This window comes from Elgaria multicarinata, chromosome 9, assembly GCF_023053635.1.
Source record: "Elgaria multicarinata webbii isolate HBS135686 ecotype San Diego chromosome 9, rElgMul1.1.pri, whole genome shotgun sequence".
NCBI lineage: Eukaryota > Metazoa > Chordata > Lepidosauria > Squamata > Anguidae > Elgaria > Elgaria multicarinata.
The window spans coordinates 78,397,741-78,422,406 of record NC_086179.1 but is presented as its reverse complement, the minus strand read 5'-3'; the positions used below and the strand labels follow the sequence as shown (position 1 = coordinate 78,422,406).

The following is a 24,666-nucleotide window of genomic DNA, read 5'->3' as shown; positions in this document are numbered from 1 at the left end:
TAACTGCTTTCAGTGATCCTGCAATGAGTCTGGAGGTTAAGTATTACAAATATATGTGTATTACATCCCCAAATATTGTGTGATAAGAGGGCAGGAAAATTCTACCACTTAAAAGCAATTTCTGCTACTAACAAAAAATAAAATATTCTCTGAAGTTTTGGAGGTCAGTGGGAAGGCATTTGTAGACCTGGCTCGTATATCATTGATTCTGAAATCAAGTATTTGCTTAGTAGAATAGGCTCCTTTTTATATCTAATTGATGCAGCTCTTCACATTCTTTCCCTCTAGCGGTAGATGGAAACACTGCAGGTTCCCATCTTCCTAGGACTAGAGACAGAATTTTTAAAAAAGAGTTGAAAGTGGTTTGAGAGAGGTTTGGCGTCCAGACACATTTCTTTCGTCACACTGCTGCGTCTCGTTGAATAGGTTTTGCAGCTTTTTAAAGAGATGTTTATCAGAGGCAAGAGTAGGTTAGATTTTCAAACTGTGAGCAATTTCCTTTTTAAAATTTCCTTCAACTTTCTGACCCCCCCCTTCTTTTTCCATCTTCATCTTAAGATATGACTCCCTCTTAGGACTCTGGCTAAGAGAGTAACATTCTTTATTCTAGTTTAGCATCTGCCAAATGCTGCATATATTTCTCTCTCTTGGAGAGGAAGCTGGAGGAGAGCACACAGGCTGCTTTATTATTTTCCGTTTTTGCTACGTCCGCTTCCAGTTTGCAATGCTGGCTTGCCTTGAAAGTGCAATGGAGGTCTTACTTTTGGATAGTATCAAGAAAACAGGGCAAAAAGGTTTTACTTTGGTGGCTTAGCTATCTGCCTTGTTAGACTATTCTTTTCTCAATTGTCACCCTAAAGTTACAATAATTTTTCATCACATCACAAATAGTGCACAATACTACACAATACTTAGTGGTACACAATATTTTTACGACTTTTAAGCCAACACTACAGGGGCAAGTAATAGAAATACTGTGTACCACTTACAATATCTATTTAGTGAAGCGTTAAAAACCTTCCCTGACTTGTAGACAGTTGGTGGCTACAGAAGCTATTCAGGGAAACTGGTGGTTTTTGATGGGTCAACACTTCAATAGCTGAATTTCAGTAGCTGAAAGGTGACATTATTGGGTTTGCTCAGAAAGCTGTGCTGAGATGGCACTGAGTCATTGCCTTTTTGGATGTAGTTTTGCTTCTTTTCTAATTCTACTCTCTCTTTTCCCTGCTTGGGAGGAAGCAAACACCTCTCCTTTACAGATCAGTCAGTCTCCCAACCAAATATCCTGTCTCTGATAGGGGACACTTATGGATAATTTGAGATGTTCCTGACAGTTCAAGGTTCTCGGACTGACTTTTCTTCTTTATTCTATTTAAGAAGGAAATAAGAAATAAACGTAAAGGCAGAAATGTAGGGGGTTTCCTTTGATAAAAATAATGTCCTTATGAGTGATCCCTGTCCTTATGAGTGACATGGCACAGGTCACACATTATTTTAATGTATTTGACTTTAATTTATTTATTACAATTTTAATCTTCCCAATAACTTAATGTTCTCTTTCTCACTATGCAGCCTCATAGATTTTCTTTCTTTACCGCAGGACAACATGACAGATAATAGAATAATTTCAGAGTCATCTCAGCTGAATGAGTTTGAAACACTTACTGCTAAGTTCCATTTTGTGGATTTGGCAGGATCTGAACGTTTGAAGCGTACAGGAGCTACTGGAGAGAGAGCAAAAGAAGGCATTTCTATCAATTGTGGACTAGTAAGTTTAAATTACCCTGCCAATAGCCACGCTTGTTTAGAAGAGTCCCTGAGGCAGGGATACTTAATACACAGGAGGACTAATGATTTGCAGGAGAAGGGGCAACAAGGTTGATATATGCCTGAGAACTGAATCACATATTTATTAACTATTTCAGAGCTGTGTTGCAAATACATAAAGCAAGTTGCACTGCTATTTTTAGATGTCTGTTTCTAACTGGATACTTGTTATTCTCTTAGAAATTATTGCAAGAGAGGAAATTCTTCCTAGATTCATGCTTATTGGGATTTGCTCCCACATTAAGGCTTGGAAACATCTTCAGACTCTTGTTTCAAATCCTAGGTTAGGTGCAAACTCTGGGTAACTTTTAATGTTTCTACAGACTACATTGAGGCATGGTTAAGGGCAGTGGTATTTTAGCTCCAATGGGGTGGGGAGGGGTTGGAGGTAGGGAGTGTATACAATCCTTCAGCTTGCTACTGATCCCTTAACCATTGGTACTTCCAGATGGAGGGCTTCTAGTGCTATCAATCAAAAGACATTGTGCAGCTATTTCGTTTTTCCCTCCTTAACTTTCCTCGCCCTTTGGTAAGAGAAGAGACAGAAGTGGTGGGACCCATGTTAATGGCTGTCTTTTCTTAACAAGGTATTAACTAAGCACCAAACTATATGTCCTACTAATTGCGCCAGTGTAGCTGAGGCTGATATTTTTCTTTATTTTCATGTAATTATGGTGATCTGGATTGGGATCATGGCACTTTGGGAGAGGAGGTTCTAAGCTTCCCCCCAACCTGCCCCCCCTCCCAAATTCCACCGACCCTGCCACTGTGCAGGAAGGAGAGGTAAGAAGAAAAACCCTCCACTGGAACCAATGGAGGATTTTTTCTTCTTCTTAACCACCCAACCCCAGTGGGGTGAGATGGAATTTTGGGATGAAAATAGGGGAGGAAGAGCTTAAACTCCCCCTCCCGGAGCTCCATGATCATGATAGAAATTGTTAAATAAACCAAAGCTCTGCTATGTGTGATTGAAAGAGTGTTTAGTTTGGCCCTAAGATTCCCTTGCCCATGATCCAAAGAAGGATAATATATTTCCAGGCAAGAACAGCGTGTGCAGCTGGAACTTTTCTGACTCTTTTCTTGTAAAACGCAATAGTGGCTTGTCTCTTTGGCAGTGAAAACTATTGTAGTGGAACAGAACAAAGTGAAGTTCTCTTGAGTGTATTGCCCTCTTTCACATAGGGTTAATCTTTCTGTACCTCTGACTCTTGACACTAATTTTCTTGATTTGTGTCAATACTTACACATGTTTGTTTTTTCATTAACTTGTTTTTATGGTGTATTTAATACAAACATTTTTTCGTATATATTTTATAGTTGGCGTTGGGCAATGTAATAAGTGCATTGGGAGATAAAAGTAAGAAGGTGACCCATGTACCATACAGAGATTCAAAATTAACACGACTGCTGCAAGACTCTCTTGGAGGAAACAGGTATGGGGGCAAAGATTGACTGAGAGCATTGCATTAAACCATGTTTGAAAGAGATGACGAAACAACTTTTATTTTCCTCCTATTGCTGAGACTAAAATGTATTAAGATGCAATAAAATAAAAACTTCACTAGCTTTAAATTCATTTTTGTATATCTGCATTAAAAGACCTTAGTGGAGAAAAAAACTTATAGCATGATTCATCTTTTTAGTCTGTATGACATGGGAAATGATATAACCCCATAAATAAAAAAGAAAATGGCCACTTATCCTTTTAAAAATCCAATAGAATAAACAGAAAATCCTCATAATGAAAATGAAAACAAGTTAAGATACCATGAAGGAAATGATCTACTTAAAGCAATACTTACTTTGTCCCTTTGAGAGAGGTAGTAATGCAGTTATGCCTTGATTTGAGCGAATTATTAAAGCACTGGGTAGTTGTTTTTCCCGGTGATGGCTTTGAAAACAAGGCCATTTAGGTGTCGTCATTTCACTTGATGATGCATTAGGTGTAGAAGTCTAATACTCTTACTGCTTTTTAAATTGAGCAATATAAACAATGTGCAGATGACAAATATTTTGACTGTACTACTTTATAAACAAATTTACCACAGGAACGGCACTGGGATACATCTGTGGCAATCTTTTCAACAGTCTATTTACCTTTTATTACTTTCCCCACTGCAGCCGTTTGCAACACAATCCACACTTTTCAGGAGGGTCCCCTGACCCTCCAGAGAGACTTTTTGCATGGCAAAGTGGGATACAGGGGGGAGGAGAGCACAGCAAAGACCTGTTGCTTTTCAGAGATTGTTTTCTAATTCAGCAGTGCTAGTACATGTGGCAGAAACGTCAGACATCTGTTTCTGCAGTGAATCTTGCATATATATAATTTTGCTGACTAGTGACCGTAATCTATTTGCTTATTCTGCAATGGGATCTAATTTAAAATAAGCCTCAGCAGTACTACTCAGAATGCAAAAGGTGTTGATACCATACGTGGAACTCTGCTAGGCCCTATCTTTATTTTTAAAAGAAAAGTAGGTGCTAAGTATTAAGCAAAACTAAAGACGAGCGCCATCTTTTCATTCCAGAGTTTACAATTTGCAATCATATGTACACAGAATCAAGCTGTTTAATAATATATTCCTGCATTAGTTGAGCCATAATACAATTTTGTTTGAAAGGTGGAGGATTTCAGGAAAGGTCACAAACCCTTTTTGCAGTAGTATGCACAAATTGCAGTGCTGTATAATTACAAAAAACAGATGAGCTGGGAAAACCAAAGAGCCATCAAAGCAGGAAGAAATGTGGAAATGCAGACTGGAGCAATGTCAGGTGTCAGGCGCCTATCTTGGTAACTAATTCCACAAAGTAATATTTTCACACCTAATTATGGATTATCACATGAATATTTTGCAGTTGTCACTTAAATTCGGATAATATTTTAATTATCGGCATTTCTGGCTATGTGCAAAGTAACACCACTCTTCTGTTGTCATCTGTTCTCACCCCAGTGACCTTCTAAGTTTGAACGTTGCTATGCAGAAGTTATTTTGCTAAATGTATTCACTTTATTGCTTGGAGCCTTTTATGGATCTCACTTGCTCTTAAATAGTTCGATATCATTTGTGCATAGGTATTCATAGTAGGGTTGCAGGTCACAGCTGCCTTTTACCGGCTTTTATAAGGGAACCAAAGTAGGAGGTCGTTTTTCATCTTCAGCCTGAGGCAGAACTCATCAGCTGATATGCCTGTGCTTTTTCCTTTTTCCTTTTGCAGCTGTGACCAGTACTTTGCCCTTTTAAAATTCTATGTAGTACACCAAAGAGAGAGGGAGAACTTTCTGGTAGTAGTAGTAGCGGGCATGGAAAATGATTGCTGGATGCATTTTCCATATTGTCTTTGGGGATCAATTCAAACAGTTATTTTAATCTCTGGTCAAACATGTTAATGCATTGTCCTTTGTTTATATTATTTATCAGTAGCTGGCATATAGCATAGCACTGTATTTGCTAATTTTTGGAGTTTGCCTTGAATGATAAAACTGGGATGTTTTAACCTGCAGCCAAACAGTCATGATTGCCTGTGTAAGCCCTTCGGACAGAGATTTCATGGAAACATTAAACACTTTAAAATATGCAAATCGGGCACGAAATATCAAGAACAAATTGATGGTTAATCAGGACAGGGCTAGCCAGCAAATTAATGCTCTACGAAGTGAGATTACTCGGCTTCAGATGGAACTCATGGAATATAAAACGGTAACATTTGTCGGTATTTGTTGTGCATGTTGTCATTAGCAGTACTTGGCCACTTGTTTTTCTTCGGTTTCATGTGCTGTAAATCATTACACTTTGCATGTTCAGGTTCGTTCTCTCCCTGCTTTGTGGTACAGAAAGGCATTTGTTACTCACACCATGGGGTTTTTAAACAACATGCTTTGAAGTGAGCCAGAGGTTGCTTTGTTGGAACAATAAATAGCAGCGTGTTGGGATAATATCCATAGTATTCCACTTCGTACCTCTCTATATGGAGGGTCTGTGTTGCCATGAAGGAAAAGAAGCATAGTGTTTTCACAGGAATCCTGTGTGCAAAACTCACCTGTGAGTATAAAGGAGCTTCTGGCTCTGTGGTTATGAAATTTTTCCTGCCCATACTACTGCAGTACAGTACTAAGAGGCTACTGTAGTGGAACAGACAAAATACTGGCTTTGTGCCTTAAGTTTGACTTCTTGTGAATTCTGTCACCAGTTCTCTATGTGGGCTCTTTTCTGTCTTATTTAATATCACAAGAATAAGTTAGGTAATAGTTGTAAAGAATTTTGCCTCCCAAATTGTTATTGTTGAAATAAAATATGCAGAATATGAACCCAGCATATGAAAAGCTGTCATTGCTATCCTGTTGGGGAGAATTTGGCTGGGACACAAAGGTGCCTGAAACCAAGCCCTCCACCGTTTCCTTTCCAGCTGCCATTCTTCATGCAGGACAGGGAATATTTAATTTCTCCACACATGGATGGGGTTTGCATGATCATCACAGCCCCCATTTTGAATATGCAAGGTGCAGTGGGTGTCATGTTGTATGAACCCAGGTATCATGGGACATCCGAGAGTTGAACAACCCTAGAATAATCCAGTGTTTAACCCTCACATAACCCATGGTGTCCAGGTTTGCATGACAAGCCACGATGTGTGCCTGCCATGGCTTGCATGTCCAGAACAGTGGTTGGCATGTGCCATGAAGCCACACAGGTGAATTAACCCAATGTGGCATAGCATTATGTGCTAACTGTGTTCTTGGATGTTTTTGAGCACATTCTTATAAAGCTCCAGTTAGGCTGAAGGGGAGGGCTGTTTCTGAAGCACATCTGTTTGACGCACACTTTTTATCAAGCAAGGCTTACAACTATTACCCAAAGGACCTTTTCTTCTGCCACTCCCAGATTGTGGAATGGCCTGCTGTGAGAGATTCATCAACTTAACAGTCTTCCGGAATTTAAGAAAGCTGTAAAGACTGATCTCTTCCGGCAGGCCTACCCAGTTGAATTATTAAAAGCAGCACTTTTAATAATGTGCTGCTTTTAATAATGCATTAGTTATAAATGTTTTAAACAATTATATGTATTTTATGGTGTTTGCATTTGTGTTGTACCTCGCCTTGATCCAGAGGGGAGAGGCAGGTAACAAATAAATAAAGTTGTTGTTGTTGTTGTTGTCATCATCATCATCATCATCATCATCATCATCTCTGGCTTTTACTAGTGGTAAAACAATGAGAACATTTCACAGCTGTATGAAACATGATTACAGTATAGCTGTGCATTTCAAATGTGCATACAGTATAAATCTTATTAATATTAGCCCTTGGTGAGTAAGAGGAATAATTATTTTTTTATCTTCTCTTAGGGTAAAAGGATTATTGATGAGGAAGGTGTGGAAAGCATTAACGACATGTTTCATGAAAACGCCATGCTGCAAACAGAAAATAACAACTTGCGAGTCAGGATAAAGGCCATGCAGGAGACTATTGATGCACTGAGAGCCCGAATAACACAGCTTGTGAGTGACCAGGCCAACCAGGTCCTTGCTAGAGCAGGTAAGGTGTTCGGTTATCTCTGAAAATTTCTGTATGAATGGTAGGAACTAACAACTAGCAAGTTATTCACTGGAATAAAGGACAAACTAGATATCACAGCATTCATGCAATTATTTGAATGATGTTCTTAGAGTAAATTGCAAGCATGAGATGGGGAATTCACATTAGGATCCGGGTATGTGTGGGGGTGGGTGGGACGGGAATATGGATTTCATGCTTTGTACGTACACTGGTTACATGAATTGTAAGGGAAATGCCCATTTGTGCCAATGGAAACTTTCCTTCCTTTACAAATAAGCACTCCCCCAATCTGGGACTGCAGCAGGGGTTAAAGCATCCCATTCTGGATATATTCTTTAAAAAACCCTCACTTACTCAACTGCTAATTGCATGAATATTTGTTTGGACCAAATACCATCCAAAAACAGTGCACATGGTTATTGTCCCATGAATGACTGTGCTGTTTCGTAACTGAAGTTTTGCAGTGCTGTGAGAGCTTTGCAGTCATTTCCCCACCCGCAAGAATGAGTGTGCAGGCTAGGGTTGCCACAAGAGTGGCACTGAAAATGGCAGTGAATGATCAGCCCTTAGCTCAGCTGTTAATATTCTCAGTTTTTTTCCAGTTCTGGTTGAATAGCAAAACTTGCTTTGTCTGAAGATGGTAAAAAGTAAGGTTCATACATGCTTTACTTACCTTGTTCCTAAAATAAACAAGAGTGACTTAAGAGACAGACCTGAAAAGCCAGCCAGCAAAGCCTATGCTAATGATAATGAGGGGTAGTGTTGAAGTCTTAAGTAGTGAAAGATTAGATAGACACAGGAAATATATGGTTACTCTTCAGGATAGTTGCACAAGAATTAGGAAATTCTAGTCAAGGTGGGTCGGCGATAGTTAGACAGGTAGAATAGGTAAAGAAGAGCCCACATTCTTGTTATCGTGGTGATAGACAATAGAAGCACACAGCAGAAGTCTTGTCTGACTCCAAAATGGGGCTTTGGGCAGTTCCTGTAATAATAATAAGCTTCAGCTTTAACCTTCAGGGTTAATATAAATCAGATTCATTACATCATCCTATAATAATGAAAGAGTAGTTAGTATCTAGAATCCAGCATGGCACAGCCCATGTTTGCTTTCATAACTATGGTAAGTTAAGTGGGTCATCCAATGGCTGAACATTGTAAATCTACACTGCTTGATTTCCCAAGTGGCCTCCTCAAATTAGAATTGCATTGGACATATAAAGCACTCAATAAGCTAGAACTGTTTTTCTGAGAATTCTGCAAACTATTTCTCTAATAAGCCAGTAGAACTCTTACTGTTCAAACTTCTGTTGTTTTTATTCACATTTAATTTTCCTCTTTGCTTTGTTAAATGTGCATATCCATTACTGGAGTACCTGGATGTTGCTCTTTCTTCACGCATCCTGCTCGTCCTTGTGATAGGTTTCTGTTCTGTGTTTTAGCACAGCTACGTCAGTCTAGCCTGCTATGATCCCTGTCTTAGTCCTACTTTCACCTTTCAGTCAGCTTCAGATATTGCTACAATGCATGTATATATGTTTGTGTGTGTGCATGCTCTCTCTCTCTCTCTCTCTCTCTCTCTCTCTCTGTGTGTGTGTGTGTGTGTCTCCCTTTCTCTCTCTCTCTCTCTCTCTCTCTCTCTCTCTCTCTCACACACACACACACACACACACACACACACACACACTTTATCTCTCTTTCCCAGGTAACCTAAGCATTTCAATTTGTACTAACAATGGTGTTATATATTCAAACTTCAGTTTATTTAAACATTTTGATGTCCCTATGCTAGACTTCCCCATCCTGGCATCCATCAGAGGTGGCAGTCCACAACTCCCATCATCCCCAACCAGCATGGCCATTGGTCCTTCTGGCTGGAGATGGTGGGAATTGTAATTCAACATAACTGGAGTGTAACAGTTATGTCTAGTAACATTTAAAAAAAATTCTTTTCTTCCTTCCTTCAAGTTATAATAAATAAATAATAAATATAATAAATAATTTTTCATTTTGTTCTTCTTTCTTTTAAAGGAGAAGGTAATGAAGAAATCAGTAACATGATTCATAACTATATCAAGGAAATTGAGGATCTCAGGTATTATTTGTTTCACTTCTGTCATAAACTGGCTTGCTTATAGAAACTTCTCTCTGTGTGCAGCTATACCAGTATTTGTGGTAGAAAGGTAGTGTCTATATATAAACATGGAAGGAGCCTTGGCCGTAGTTCAGGAGATTGTATATACACATGTTAATATGCTTGGGCTCTCTAACTGCAGTTTAACATTATGTCCAAACACAGACATGTTGTGGTTTATGAAGTTGGTTTGTTCCAATAAACCATAGTGAAGACTAAACACGTTTCAGGGTTCGGATCTAACTGCTAAACTGCAGTTAATTTTAAAAAATAAGGACAAATTTCCAGTTTCCTCCTCATGACTGCTCTGGAGTACATGAGTCCAAGCCAGATCACTGAGTGAGTGTGTGTGTGCAAACATACTTTCCCTTACTGAACACTATAGATAGCTAATGAAAATACTTGCCTAGTCAGGATGTTACTCTTTAAGGTGCCACAGGAGTCTGTTTTTGCTACATTACATCAGAATTCTGGTAAGAGACAAAAACAGCTACGGGTTGTGAAAACAACAATTGCATTAATGTAACGCTGTGGATCAGTTGCTTACATATTTGTGTACTCATGCTATCCTAGGAATCTATTTTAGTGAATTTTCTTTAATGTATTCATGTAGAGTAGTTGGCTAGAACTTTGAATATTCTGCTATAAAAATATGTATTAACTAGCTGTACCCGACGTAACATACGCTGTTGTAGCATAGCTTAAAGTTTATTAATTAAATATCACGGGAGCACGGGTTGCTTGGTGGCCGCCAATACAGCGCCGTCTGGCAGACCTGGGGGGCAGGGAGGTCGAGGGGAGGGGGAGCAGGTGTCCCCCTCTCCCCAGGGTTCCTGTCAGCCTTGGGCCGGCCGCCCAGCTCGCATGAGATTAGGCCGGGGCCTGGGCTTGCAGCAGGTGAGCGGCCTCCCACCCGGCCACCAAGGGCCTCGGCCATGCCTCGCTCATGCTCTGGACCGTGGCGCTGCCCCTTCATGGGGGGGGGGAGTGAAGAGGCAGAAAAGGGGGTAGGATTACCTTGGAAAGCCCGGAGGAGTCGGGCGAGGGTCTTAGCAACCTGTATCAGCTGACATTACACATTGTTACTGTTGCTTAGCAACCTGTATCAGCTGAAGCCTGTACGGAAACATACCTAAGCATTATATATATATATGTATGTATGTTTATCAGTTTATCAATTACAAAATTATATTTGAAATTTTTGTGCGTCTGCTTTCTTTTCTCTAAATGTTGGTGTCTAGAGCAAAACTACTGGAAAGTGAAGCAGTGAATGAAAATCTTCGACGCAACTTGTCAAGAGCTTCGACCAGATCCACATTTTTTGGTGGCCCCTCAGCATTTTCTTCTTCAATGCTTCCCTCTGATAAAGAGACAGTTGAAATTCTTGATCTAGCTAAAAAAGACTTGGAAAAACTGAAGAAAAAAGAAAAGAAGAAGAAAAAGAGGTACCATTTAAAACTGCATTTGCATAGTTTGGTGTCTGTTTTAACTAGGGAGTTTATAATGTAACATGAAACATGAATCCTTCAAACACTTAGGTAAGTGCTTAACTTTACAGTCAGCAAAACAATGAATCCTATACACATTTTTTATTTGGAAGTTAACATTGAATTATTTTGGAACCGATACAGTATATTAACGTACAGGGTAGTTGCTTCGTCTGAAGGACATATTTAGTAGCCATTAAGATTTCCTTTGATCATTCTTAGAATGGCTTCTTTTGCTTTCTTCATATTCAGCTTTTGCCTACCTTGCTATGTCACTGCATTTCCACACCCCTTTTGCACTTTCTTTAGTTTCTATCTGGCTGGATCCTTTTGCTGTTGCCTTAATTTTTTAATGCCCAGACTTCCTACTGGTCCGTGTGTGTGTGTGTGTTTAATATAAAAGCCAGGTGCATGGAAGTAGCAGCCTAAAATGAGAGCTGCCTTGACAGTGCTGGAAATGAAGGAAAAGGCCAAAGTGAGCCAAGATTTGTCTTTAATTCACACCTTAAGCACTGTTGGGTGTTTGGGGTAATAACCTGGGCCCTGTCGTGCTGCCCTACTGGATCATCTCACCTGCTTTCTCAATTTGTGTGTCACTTCAGTCAGTTAGGCTTTTTTCAAATATAGCGCATCAGTTCGTTACGAACAAAATTGTGATTTGGGGGTAAGCGTTCCTCCTCCCCCAAAACATGAGCATTCTGGTCTGAGCAATATGTGTGTAAACTTCTGCAATAAATTTTAGTAATACAAAAATCCAACAGAACTCTTGTAATGTGGTGGTGGGGGGGAGCAGGAGAGGTAGATAGGAAGGCACAGTTAAGCTAGGTTTAAGCAGTAGCTACACCGTATTTCTGTCTGGATATAGCAATGAGGCTACAGATTAACAGGAAGCGTAGAGAGAAAGATTTCCATCTTTCCCCTGAAATATTTTCCACATGTGCATGATGATTACTATTATATATTCAGAAGATGACATAAAATCAATTGAGTAATTGGTTTATTTTTATTTTGGACAGTTACACCTCTAAAGCACTGGGGTGAAGAGCAAAGGTGGGGAAGGTTCATTGAGCAGCAGTGGTTAGATATTTCTGCATTTTTTGCACTCCTATTTTTCCAATATTGTCTACCATAGACAATTTCTCAATAGCACAGGGGGGAAAAATCAGTCTGTAGAACCTGGTTAGTTGATAATGCGTAATCATGATTTTTGGAAATATTTAGCCACAAAGAAAATAAGATTTTTACTTTATAGCGTAAAATGATATCATAAATGTATAGAGTTTAATGGACGGGGAAAGATGCTTCCAAAAGAGCCACATTCCTTACTCAGCTAAATCAAATTATTATTTTTAAGATCTACATTGTTGTCTTTGGCTATTCCTTTAAATTCTCCATCTCAGTCAGTCCACAATTTCAGTACCATTTTAATATAATGTCAGCACCCTCAAATTTTAATAAAAGTCATGTACATACCAGTCCACCACTTCTATGCATCTCTCATTTAGTGTAGACATGGATGTTACATTCTTTTTGTTGCTTCTGAGTTTTACTTTTTCTTCTTTTTTCTAACAAGCAAAAATTGTCATACATTGAATTCTAAAGTTTTACTTTATTACAAAAATATAAAGAGTTGGAGTTTTAAGATTTTCAATATAGAATAATTTTTTTTAAAGATTTCTTTTAATCTTAGGGTTTGAAATTTTCTGACTCACCCCTGTAAAGCACGTTCGTATTATTTTTGTCCTCTTAACTTGGTAGCTGCGCATCCTTTTTAATATAGTTTAAAGTAAGCACTTTTGAAACTGAAAATGCATAAGCTATTCTTTAACTGAGCATTCCTGCAAAGAGCCAAAAGCTAGTTTGTTAGTCATTAAAAACAATCCACAAACACATTACAGGTGTTTTTTTAAAAAAACAAAACAAAACACCTTTTGTACAATAATGTAACATTACATGTATATCTTGCTCTTCTTTCAGAGAGCTCAGAACATCTTTCAGTTGACAAGACAAGAACTTCTTAGCTTTAGAAGTAGAATCTTTAGCTTTCAGAATTCTCTATCTGTGGGGAGAGGCTGTATTCAGATGTGACAGTAAGCCATGGTTTAACATTATGAAAATGAACCTAGCCTTCCTCTGGGCTCTCACGCAGTCTCCTCCCTTCTAGTCTTCAGACAAAGCCATAAAGAAGATATTAGAAACTTCATCTTTTGTTTTAGATTAGCCACTATTTAGCATGTCAGAATCCTAAACTGTGGTTAGTCTTAACTGTGGCTAGTGGAAACAAGCTAGTTTCATAAACTATGGTTGAAGTTGGCTTGTTTCCTCTAACCTTAGTTAAGTTTTTGTCCAGGTTCAGATTATATGGCAATCTATAGTTAATCAAAAATGGACGTGACAGCTTCTGAACTCCTTGTTGGATGTGTTGGTGGAGGTGGGAGTATGCAAGACCGCATAGAGGCTAGGCTCATTCTTGTAATGTTAAATCATGATTTAGCATTATATCCAAATAGCCGTGTGATAGGGAGATAAAACCAAGTGGTTGTCATGTGCCTTCTTCCCCTTAAAATATATGGCTAGGGATGGAGAGAAATTTTGTTGGGTTCTCATTTTAATGCAAACCTACTTAATTCACTCTTCCTCTACTAATATGAGAACTGAACACTTCTGAAACAATATTGCAGACCGAAACAGTTCATGCTTCTCTGAATTTTGTGATGTACTTCTCCAATTAAAAATGCATATATTAGAAGAAAGTGCACAAAAATGCACATGTAAGAAAATTGCATACAGAAATGCATATATTAGGAGAAATGAGCATGAAAAGATGTACAATGTTTTGTGCAAACTTAAAAAAAATACTGCCAAAACAGGACAGAACAAAGTTAAGAGTGAAAAAATGAGTAATTGAGAGAAACAAATGGGTAGATTTTCCATCCTAAAGAGAGACAATGCTACTGGGAAACTTTCCTGTGCATCTACTATTTGTTTCAGTGTGCTGCATCACTTTGTTTTCTGTTGATTTTCCAACTATGAAGAATGTATTGCCTTTTACTCTTTATAGTCTTGTGACGGTGTCTTCTTAAAAGAAAAATCATTTGAAATCCACAAGCTCATATGTCATCTTTTTTTACCTTCTTGTTGCTCTTGCTTTTCACTGTCTGGTTTGTCCTTCATTGGCTTGGCCTTCCAATACTGTACATCGTGCTTTTGAAGGCTGCAGAAACTTGAGGAAAGCAGTCAAGAAGAAAGAAGGTTGGAATGTTTCCCAGGTTTTTCATTAAACTGTCATTTAACAACTAAAATTAAAAGCTGGCCACATGTAAACATAAAGTGTTCTGCAAAGAGTTTCATCATGTGGTTTTTCTTCTTTTCTTTTTTTTTGCAAGACTAATTCTTCTCAATTCTTACACACATTCCCCTTCAAAAAACAAAAAATACCAGCACCAAACCAAACATTGGTGCAGGCATCTGGGTTTGAACTTATCCAGAGCAGTTTAAAGAGGGCTGGTTGTAAATTACAATCCATTTCAAAATGCCTGTTAAGACAGAACATAATCTTGATGTGATCACATAATTTTGACTGTATTTAACAGATTTCCTCTTGAGTTTTTATAGAAAACTAACTCCTGACTTGAAAATCAGTCTGTAAACAAGTACCTGTGCCGTAGCTCTTGAGCAGTGGTGGGCAAGATGTGGCCCTTCAGATGTTTGGGCCTACAACGACAACTTGCTCACCATGGGCATTTGGCTATGGCTAATGGGAGTTGTAATCCAAAACATGTGGAGGGAGGCAAGTTTTCCACTCTTGCTCTAGAGAATCAGTATCTAATTTTCTTAACAGATTATCTTCTTCAATCTGGTCTAGATTCAGGGACCCAGTTTTAGCTGAACTTTCCTTTACTTAACTGTATTGAAGATGTGTCTACATGGGAGCTTCCTGATTCATATAGGCATGGCTCAGATCTAGAGTACCATGAGCAGAACTTTTCTCATGTAACACTAGCTTTCCTATTCCCTCCTCCTCACTGCAGCCCCTCCTACTTCCCCACCAAATCTGTTCATGGGGAGCAGAGGACCCTCCAGAATGGCACAAGATGTGCAGTAGAGGCTGCATTTAGGCAGGGGCAGCCAATAAAATATTTATTTATTTATTTATTTATTACATTTTTATACCGCCCAATAACCGAAGCTCTCTGGGCGGTTCACAAAAATTAAAACCATAATTAAACAACGAACAGGTTAAAAGCACAAATACAAAACACAGTATAAAAAGCACAAATAACCAGCCCCATTTTGTTGTTCTCACCCTGTGTTTTGTACACAATGGTATACTGCTAGTTTTGTAATAAACTGGAAATGCAGGAAGAAACACGTAGGTGTTGTGTTGGGTTATTTAACAGATTTGTTCTGTGTGGAATGGTATTGTGTACCATTTTAATCATCAGTTCGTTTATGTGGAATTTCTGCCTATTATGCAACTATTAAAGCTATAGTAACTCAGCAAAATAGAAGTGGTAAGCATATTATTGCAACTTTTTGCTGCTTGTGGAGAACAGAATTAGCACATTGGAGTCTCCATAAAAATCCATGTGTACAAGCCTAATCCTACAAGCTGCAGTGTGATTAACTGTTCTGTCGATGCGGATGTGGTTTTGAATAGTTCTATTCAATTTAGGTCAGGGATGCGTGTGTTTGCCTAAATATAAGCGTTTGTTATTTAAGGTACGATGAATGACTGTATTATTTTTACATAATTATAGTTGGTTACAAAGACTGAAATCTAAATGCTAAGGACAATATTACAGTCACTTTGTGAGGTCATAGAATGCGAGTAATGGCACAAAGCATCTTATTTAGTTATTTAGTATATTTCTAATTCACCCAATAACTAATATTCTTAAATTCAGGATGATATGATCCTGATTGAAATTCAATGAAAAAAATATATCTACTAATAATTATAGATTACTATTATACAGGGAGTATAATACAGGTGCATGGAATAAATATAAATGTAGCTGAAATATATATCCCATAACTATTTTTAAAGCTTGTAATAAAACTACTAACAAAGAGAAATGATTCCCTTGGACATTTCTAAACTCTCCAAAATACTTCCATTCTTTACCAAGCCTATTAACTTTCATTTCCCCTCACTTCAACAAATATACCATATGATTTTATTTGATACAAAATTATCCTAAAGTTTGATATACCACTCTGTACTTTGAACACTTAAAGACTTCCCAATATTTACCATATGACAATTTTGTGTCTACAAACCAATGATAAGGAATGCCAACAGGCACACAACTGCGTATCAATTTTAACAATTAAATCAGACAACAATAGTATCAAGAGTCAAAATAATGACTTCTATTTTTTATAATTATATCTAATTTTGGTTCAATTTTGTGGCTACAAACATATAAAACTGAAGTGCCTCATTCATAGACCCTGCATGCTTCAACAAGGTTAATAGACAAAGCTTAATGTTTAGTGGTAATCTAATCTTAAAATTTGATTTACTAACCATAAAATTTCACATAAAATTAATACTTGAGTGCCATTTTTGTATGTGAAGAGGCAGGGTGTAAGTCAAATAAATAAATACTATCTGTGTTCAGTTAGCGTTTGCCTTAATACATGTCCACCAGCCTTAGCCTTCAGTTACAATTAGGGTTGTCTGTCACTAGGAAATCTGTTCCTGTTTTGACCCAATGGAGTTCTGCAGCATGTATGACTCGCTTTGTGTCTGTGAGCCAAGCTGCAGGCTGTTCCCCAAAGTCCATGAACTTTGTGCACATTTTTGGAAGTTTCTGCAATTTGTGCAAATTTCTGAGCAATTTGCTTACATTACAGCTGAATGTGCACAAATTGCCGCTGAATTTGCGCAAATTATGCAAATTCAGCTATATGTTACTCAGATTGCTGAGGAATTTTCAGAACCTTCCCCCACAATGTGCAAAATTCCAAGAATCTGTGGATCGAGTCAGGTGCCGAAATAGGAAACAAAACAAAATCTGGAGCCTAGGAAAACTCATCAAAATCCAACCCCCCAATGGAGCTCTCTGATATCGCTAATTATAATATCCCTTTATTTAAAGTTTTAAACTTTAAAGCCACCTTTTCAATGTAAGCATCTTTATATATTTTAACATCCTGGACATATTGGGATCTAACAGAAACTGATCTTGGTAGGATGTGATTGTTGTTATCTGCCCCCAAGTTCTTGAGTCCAATAGAAGCATTTTGAGAATAATACTTCCAGGATAAGTTGGATTACATCATTGGCTGGAGTAACTATTTGTCAATGCTAATAAGTAGTATATAGTTGTATACATTTGGACTAATAAGCAGTTTTACAATCAGCTGGGGACTCCTCAAGGAAGAGTAATTCAGGTTCAAAGAATTTCAAGGGAGATCTTAAACTGGTAAGCTATATTATAAGGTTGGTCTACTCTACCAAGAATATGGCCAAGACTATTGGGTTGATTAGTACAGTAGAATTAAGTACATATGAAGAATATTGGGAGGACAGTAACAGAAGAAAATAGGGATACAAGCCAAATATTCTCCCTAGATCTGATACCAAAAAAGCTTATTTTACCATTTAGACTGTAAATTTTAGAGCAATAATATTCCCTAATAGCTGTAACAGCAAAGTAACTTTCTTGGCTTTAAATCACATGGAAAGTAACCCAAAGCAATTTGTGTATTTGTTCTGTGCACTGGTGTCACTTTAAAAAGGTTATTTCCCTTTTTACTAGCCTTTGCGCCTTTTAATGCTAGTGATAAATATATGGTCCAGGTACGTTCTTGAGTGTGCAGCTACACAAACATTCATTGCGATTTTTCATTTAGAGTATCATCTAGAGCTCATTGTAAGTTTTGTCTTCTCTTTCCCTGCGCCACCAGAAACAGCCATTTTAGCATAGACAGAGGGTGGGTCCGAGCTGAGAGAGTAAAGGTTCAATGCCATTACTTTGAGTTCGAGAGTTTGATTAGCTGGCCATTTTGATTAGCCATGCCATTTCCTTTCGACACAGAATACTTGAACTTGCTAAATGTTGTAAACCTCCTTTGTCATTCCATAGCCACCTTTTTTTTATATCATATTCTTGGTTGCCCCTTTTTTGCTCATGTTCTTGGTTCGTAGCATATTTACAATGATCGTTTATCATTTCTTTAGCTGTACTTTACACTTATTTCTTTTTTCATCTAACCTGTAACCTTAGGTCAGGCTGACAAATTCATGTTTAAATTGTTTGATTTACATTTATCTTTGCCCACCCTATCATGAAAATGATGGATAAAAATGAACTTGAAAATACTTAATTAAATAATTGAAAACAAAAACAAAATTCAACCAATCATAAGTCCTCTTCGCTTTTCCCCTAGCCCCATTGCATAGGCAGTTCATCTAAGAGCCACATGTGTGAGACAGCTTTTGTATTTGAGGCAAATTCAGAACAATCCATAAATTGCATGGGAGCTGCTCATCCATGATTAAGGATGCAATCCTAAACACACTTTCTAGGGATTGTGTCCCATTGAAATCAGTGGGATTTACTTCTGAGTAAACATGCCTAGAATTTTATTGCGTGTGTTGCAATAACTTTCACCTACATTTCTCAATGGCCCCATTCAGAAGACGCCTTAAATCTCGGCTTTAACCACGGTAGTTAAGCCAGACAGCTGGGCCATGTTCAGAAGAAACCTTAAACTATGGCTTTAACCATGGTGAATAAAGCCTTTTGCTTTAGTCATCATCTTCTGAATGGGGCCAATGTTTCTCAGTAGTTCCTCTACAGAAGGCAGTGACATTTCTTCATTGAAAGGGAGGGAATGATTGGCTACGAACGCAAGGGATGTAAAGGTTCAGGCTTCTCAGCATCCTTTCTTCTGGTCCTTAACATCCTGTGTCGGTGGTACATAACTATTTTATGTACAGGACTATGACTTTGAGTAACTTTAAAAAAAATCTCTTCTGTGGTTCCAGCTTATCTTTACCCCCAGCTTAACTTTAAGCTGCTCTGGCGTAATATAGACAGAAATGCTAGACTAGACTCCAGAGCCTTTCTGGTGGATCTGTCTATGTCTTTATAAAAGCTTTGCAGTGCTGTTCCTTCTCCCGTTTGTGCATCAGCATCCTACCTTGCCTCCTCACTTCTGAATCTCCAGAATGCAATTTTATGCATGGGGTTGGGGAAAACCCTTGGGATAGCTATGGTTCTTCATGACATTGCAAGAAGCCAAAACTCTGAATATTAGGATATGCCCTCTTACTTTCTGCTTTCAATGAAACACCAGGTTGTGGCCAGTACTTTAGGCAGGCTGTTGGTTTGAGGAGAGGGGGAATCAGCCCCTTCCCATAGTTTATGCCCCTCTGTTGTATTCCTTTATCATAGTGTTATTAAAGAGGAGAACACAGATAATGAACAAGAGAAGAAGGATGAAAAGGGCATTTCTGAAAGAGAGAATCATGAACTAGAAGTGGTAGGTATTGTGGCATTTAGAGTGCATTCCTATGTTTGGCTGGGGCATGCTGGGAGTTGTATTATGGTTTTCTGTCTAGACATGCATAGGATTGTCCGATTAGTCATCACTTGTATTGTCCATGGCAGGGATGTTAAACCTCTTTCAACCCAAGGACTGAACTCCGTTTTGGAAAGCTTCTCCGGTGCTGCAGGCAGTGGGCAGGGCTGAAGGCAAAAGAAGCAGGACTAAAAATACCAGCATTGTTGAGCTTGAGGCTCTTACTGCCAACATCCAAGGCTTTGGAGAGGCATTTTGACCTTTTAGAACGGGGGGGGGGGGGAAACTGCACAAAAGCTACGAAGCTACCAAATTATTGGAGGTTGTGAGAAAGGGGCATGTTCACCTGGAGGATCCTGGAGGGCCGGATTTGGATTCCAGAAGGATGAGATTTGGTCCCCAGGCCTGAGATTCTGAACTCTTGATCTAAGGCTTCAGTCACATTCCTGCCAGGTGGCACTTTAAAGAATCAAAGTTCAATAACAAGAACAGTTGATAATAGGAAAGCATATGTAATTTTACTGTAGTTACCCTTCTCCATAGTTTTCTTTAATGGTTAAAGGTGATGTATAACAGCAAAATAGAAGACCTTTGTTTATGAACGGACTAAACTGAAATTATGCTCTGGACTTAAAGCAAGGAATCTGTGGAGGAGTCCAATTTTTCTGCATCTCCTTTTATTATTGTAGGAAGAAGGCCAGGAGCTTAGCGATCGCGAGGATGATGAGGAAGATGAAGATGAAGAAGATGATGACTTGGAAGTTGTTGAAAGCTCAGATGAATCAGATTCCGATTCTGACGAAAAAGGTGAACAAAAGATTTTCTAAATTAGGGTTGTTTTTTCATCGAGTTATTGGCCTGGTTCACATGATCACCACAACCCAATCTTGCATTAGGTGGTTTTCTAGCTGTATATACCTTTTGAAGCTATAGAGGCTGAGTGCCACAATGCGTCAAACTCTTCCTGATGTTTTTTTCCCTCTTAACTTACAGCGAATTATCAGGCAGATTTAGCAAACATTACCTGTGAAATTGCCATAAAACAGAAGCTGATAGATGAACTGGAGAACAGCCAACGACGACTTCAGACCTTGAAAAGGCAGTATGAAGAGAAGCTAATGATGCTACAGCATAAGATTCGAGATACTCAGCTGGAAAGGGATCAGGTGCTTCAGAACCTGGGTAAGGAGAGTGTTCCGGATCTCTTCTGTTAGCTTCTGAGTGACTTTTCAAAAGCTGTATGGTGGAATCGAAAATAAAATAATTGAGCTAGTGTAATGAGATGAGCAGGGAGACCTTAGCTCAGACTCCCACGAAGCTCAATGATTTTATGTCACTCATTCTTTCTCAGTTTAATTTACATCACGGGCTTATCGTAAGGCAGGAGTGGGCAATTGCTTCGGCCCTGAGGGCTGCATATAGTGCTGGGTGGTGGGTTGGCGGCTGCACACACAGCTCAGCATGCAGGGGTGGGGAAGTTTATAAAGCCTGTCCCTCCTCCGGAAATCCTGATCCAGACTGCCGGAAGAAGGGTTAGGCTCAAGCATCCCTCCCCCTCTCCCCAAGTGTTCCAGTGTCAGAGTGCTGTTCTCTCAGCGGCTCTGTCTCTGTATTGGGATTGCTAGGAAGGCACAAGGCTAAAGCGTCTCCCTGCTCCCAGTGATCCTGATCGTTACTTCCCCACTGATAATAACAGAGAAATGGTGAACTGTTTCCCATCTTCCAGCTGACTGCAGATCAGCTGGGTGGTGAGTAAAAGTGGGTGAGGCAACCTGGGTGTTTCTGCATGTGTCCTGCGGATTGCCCACATGTGTTATAAGGATAAAATGAGAACCTCCGTGTAACTGCTATGAGCCACTTGGAAGAAAGATGGGATCCAAGTGTTAAAAGTAATGACAATTAATTTCTGCGCAACTTTTTCTTTTAGCAAAAACTGGAAGGTGGCACAGTATAGCAAGGTTCCGCACCCCACTGCCACCCATCTTCGCCAAGCAAGCAACAGCTGCGGATGGAGTATTTGAACTCATCCATCTAGTTTGGTGTGATCTAAACTGCCTGGCCGCAGTTCACCAGGGTCCCAGACAGGAGCCCCCTGAGCCCGCTCTTTGTACATGTCAGGAAATCAATCTGGGATCTTCTCCATACCCAGCACATGCTATGCCACTGAGCTGTTAGAGTGATTACAGATGACAAATCAGGATTCACTGTGTGTACACAGTTGCTCTTTATCACCGTTCATATTACTTACATTTTACTGCTGGGGACCAAGGCTGACCAAGCCTTCTTGCTAGTTACAATAATGTCCAAACCCAAAGAGAAAACTATTTCATGTCTGCCCTAGCCTGTTCTATTTGATTTATTATTTAATAATTTAATATAATATGCCTACATATAAATACCTAATGTGGCAGGGTGTCTGTCCCATGTGTGCAAACAAAATGGTGGCCACCACGTCCAGGCCCCAAATGACAGCCTCCTAAGGATCAGTCTCTCCCACTTGTCCCATGGGGAATTGCAGCATGACCAGTGGTATATTTCATTTGGGACATTCCATGTTAGTTGGGTATGTGGTTAGGATGAGCTCATAACCAAGGCCCCAAGCTCGCAGCCCAGTCCCAGCAGCAGGCAGCAAAAATGGCTGCCTGTCGCTGTCTTCCCCTGAAGGAAAGGGAGTAAATGGGATGGGAATAATGGGCCAATCAGTGCCTTCCCCCTGACCTGCACCACATAGTCCAACTGCCTTCCTGTCCTAACCACCCACCAACAACACAAGCCAGTTTTTTCCAACTTCCTTGAGCTTCTCTGGTGTGTTCTCTTTAGCAGTCTTGGTGCTTGCCTGGTGGTCAGGAGTATTAAGTATGTGGCAATGGTTGGGGTCTTTGTTCTTCTTTAGTGGTGGCGGCAACAATCCTTTTCACTCCCGCAGCTCTTTGGGAGCTTCCTCAGAGACCCACAGTCCATGAAGTCTGTCATGGCAGTGCCATACCTATGGACCAGGCATCCTATTGTGGCCTTGGAATGTCCCATAGGGATAAGGATCCCCCCCCAGGTCTGCTCCCAAGTGTGGCCCATGGAAGCCAACCAGCGCAGTCAATTGGCTCCTGAGCTGGCGTCTTGTGCTACAATGTAACCGAGTGACAAAATGTATAGAAAGTTCTGGCTGTGTGCGAAAGAGATGGGTTCCTGCTTCTACATACCCTCCTGTTTGACAAGCACAAAACCTTCCCCTCCTGGTAAGTGGGGACCTCTAGCAAAACCTGAAAATTGATGTGCAAATAAAATCCTGACATTGAAAGTTAGGGCCTAAAGCACTGAGCATATATGTACATAATCCATAGACTAAGAAATCCGTTTTCATTATTTAGGCTCAGTGGAATCCTGCTCAGAAGAAAAGGCAAAAAAGGTTAAAACGGAATATGAAAAGAAGCTCCAGTCTATGAATAAAGAACTGCAGAGGCTACAGGCTGCTCAGAAAGAGCATGCCCGGTTACTTAAAAACCAATCTCAGTATGAAAAGCAACTGAAAAAATTGCAGCAGGATGTGGCAGAGATGAAGAAAACAAAGGTCCTGCTCCTCCTCCTCCTCCTTCTTCTTCTCCCCCCCTCCTTCTCCTCCTTCTTCAATACAGGGTGTGACTACTTGAAAGATGAAGTACATTGCTAGGCATTCTGTAAAAATTTATCCTTAAAAAGTACAATTGTATGTACTGGCGAATTGAATACTGTAATTCTTTCCCATTGTTTATCTTGTCAGTAGCCTGGTTCTCATGTAACGAATGAAGAAGTGGGCTGGTGCATGCTGCTTGATCACTCTCACTTGGCTTGCCCTGCCAGTGGAAGTGGCTAAACAAACCAGGAACCCTCTATCTGTGACTTGTTTAGTGTTATATCCAACCTGGGATCTCTGGCTTGTTCCTCTCCACACAAGCCAGAGTCATAAACCAGAGTTTGTTCTTGGCTTTTGACTCTGGCATGTTAGAAGAGGAACGTGCCAGAGATCCAGGTTCAGATATAATGCTAAACAAACCACAGATGGAAGATCCTGGGTATGCTTAGCTGTTCTGCTGGAAGGAGGAGCCAAGCAAGAGTGATCAAGCTGCATGCAGCAACCTGTTTGTTCATTCCTGATAAGCCAGCATGCTAAAGAATTTTGGCTTATCATTATGTGTGAACTGGCCCAGCGTGAATACAGATGGCTGTTTTACCAAGAGGTAACTTAATGTGGGAAACAATTGCTTGGAGGAGCCAATTATCTGTAAGCATTCACCCACATGGTGAGGAGAGTTCTTCAAAACTGCTTTGCTTCCTTTTATTTCTGACGGTGCAAATGTGTGGTGTTCTCTTCATGAAGACAGGTGCTATAGACAATTCTGCCTTTCTGCATGGTTGTTCACCGCTGCAACAAGTTGCCACTTGGTAAACAGCTGTCTGAATTCATTCCTGCTAAGCGTGGAATTTGAAATTGTTTGAGAACATGGGCCTGTTCACCAAGTTCTTACAAGATCTAAGCTAGCCAGGAGACTGATTGCAATGAGGGATTATCAGACGTAGTGTAAGAAAATCAGCCTTGTAGTTTTCTTTCAGTGATGAGGAGAAGAAGGAATACAAAGGGATGTGTGTATTTATTTATTTTATTTTATTTTAAACATTTCTTAGCCGCCTTTCAGAGCAAAAACCCTCCCAAGGCGGCTTACAGCCATATATAAAACAGTATAAACATTAAAACCAATAAAATCACAGACAGTAAAATATCAGTTAAAAACTATAAAAGCTAACAGTAAAAACTAGCAATAAAAACAAGGGTCTAAGGGGTAAGTAATGTGTATATATTATGGAAAGTAAAACCACATTTTAAAGGTGGTTGAATAACCTTTATACAGGTTCGTCTGATGAAGCAAATGAAAGAAGAGCAAGAGAAAGCCAGGATGAATGAATCTAGAAGGAACAGAGAGATTGCACAGCTTAAAAAGGAGCAGCGAAAGCGAGAGGTAATTAATTCCTGGAAGTATGGGCAGATCATATCTGTTGTATTTGCATAGGCTAAATGTAAATGTAGGTTAAAGATGAACTGAAATGGAAGCTGAGTACTGGGACTTAATATCAAAATAAGTGGCAGAGTGGCTTTT

At 39.5% G+C, this 24,666-nt stretch overlaps 1 protein-coding gene across 7 annotated transcripts in view; it reads left to right on the top strand.

Annotated features, from left to right (window-relative positions):
* The window catches only part of KIF21A (kinesin family member 21A), a 105,920-nt gene that overhangs the window by 38,449 nt on the left and 42,805 nt on the right, over positions 1-24,666 (top strand). For 6 of the 7 annotated variants that reach the window (XM_063134131.1, XM_063134127.1, XM_063134130.1 and 3 more), the window contains exons 6-16: positions 1,601-1,768; positions 3,145-3,260; positions 5,330-5,525; positions 7,171-7,360; positions 9,413-9,476; positions 10,757-10,960; positions 19,414-19,501; positions 20,230-20,347; positions 20,534-20,722; positions 22,906-23,105; positions 24,421-24,528. In XM_063134131.1, coding sequence (XP_062990201.1) covers positions 1,601-1,768; positions 3,145-3,260; positions 5,330-5,525; positions 7,171-7,360; positions 9,413-9,476; positions 10,757-10,960; positions 19,414-19,501; positions 20,230-20,347; positions 20,534-20,722; positions 22,906-23,105; positions 24,421-24,528 — 1,641 coding nt within the window. Of the gene's footprint in view, positions 1-1,600; positions 1,769-3,144; positions 3,261-5,329; positions 5,526-7,170; positions 7,361-9,412; positions 9,477-10,756; positions 10,961-14,215; positions 14,255-19,413; positions 19,502-20,229; positions 20,348-20,533; positions 20,723-22,905; positions 23,106-24,420; positions 24,529-24,666 lie in introns of all 7 variants that reach the window. The other variant, XM_063134133.1, reaches the window with a different exon arrangement.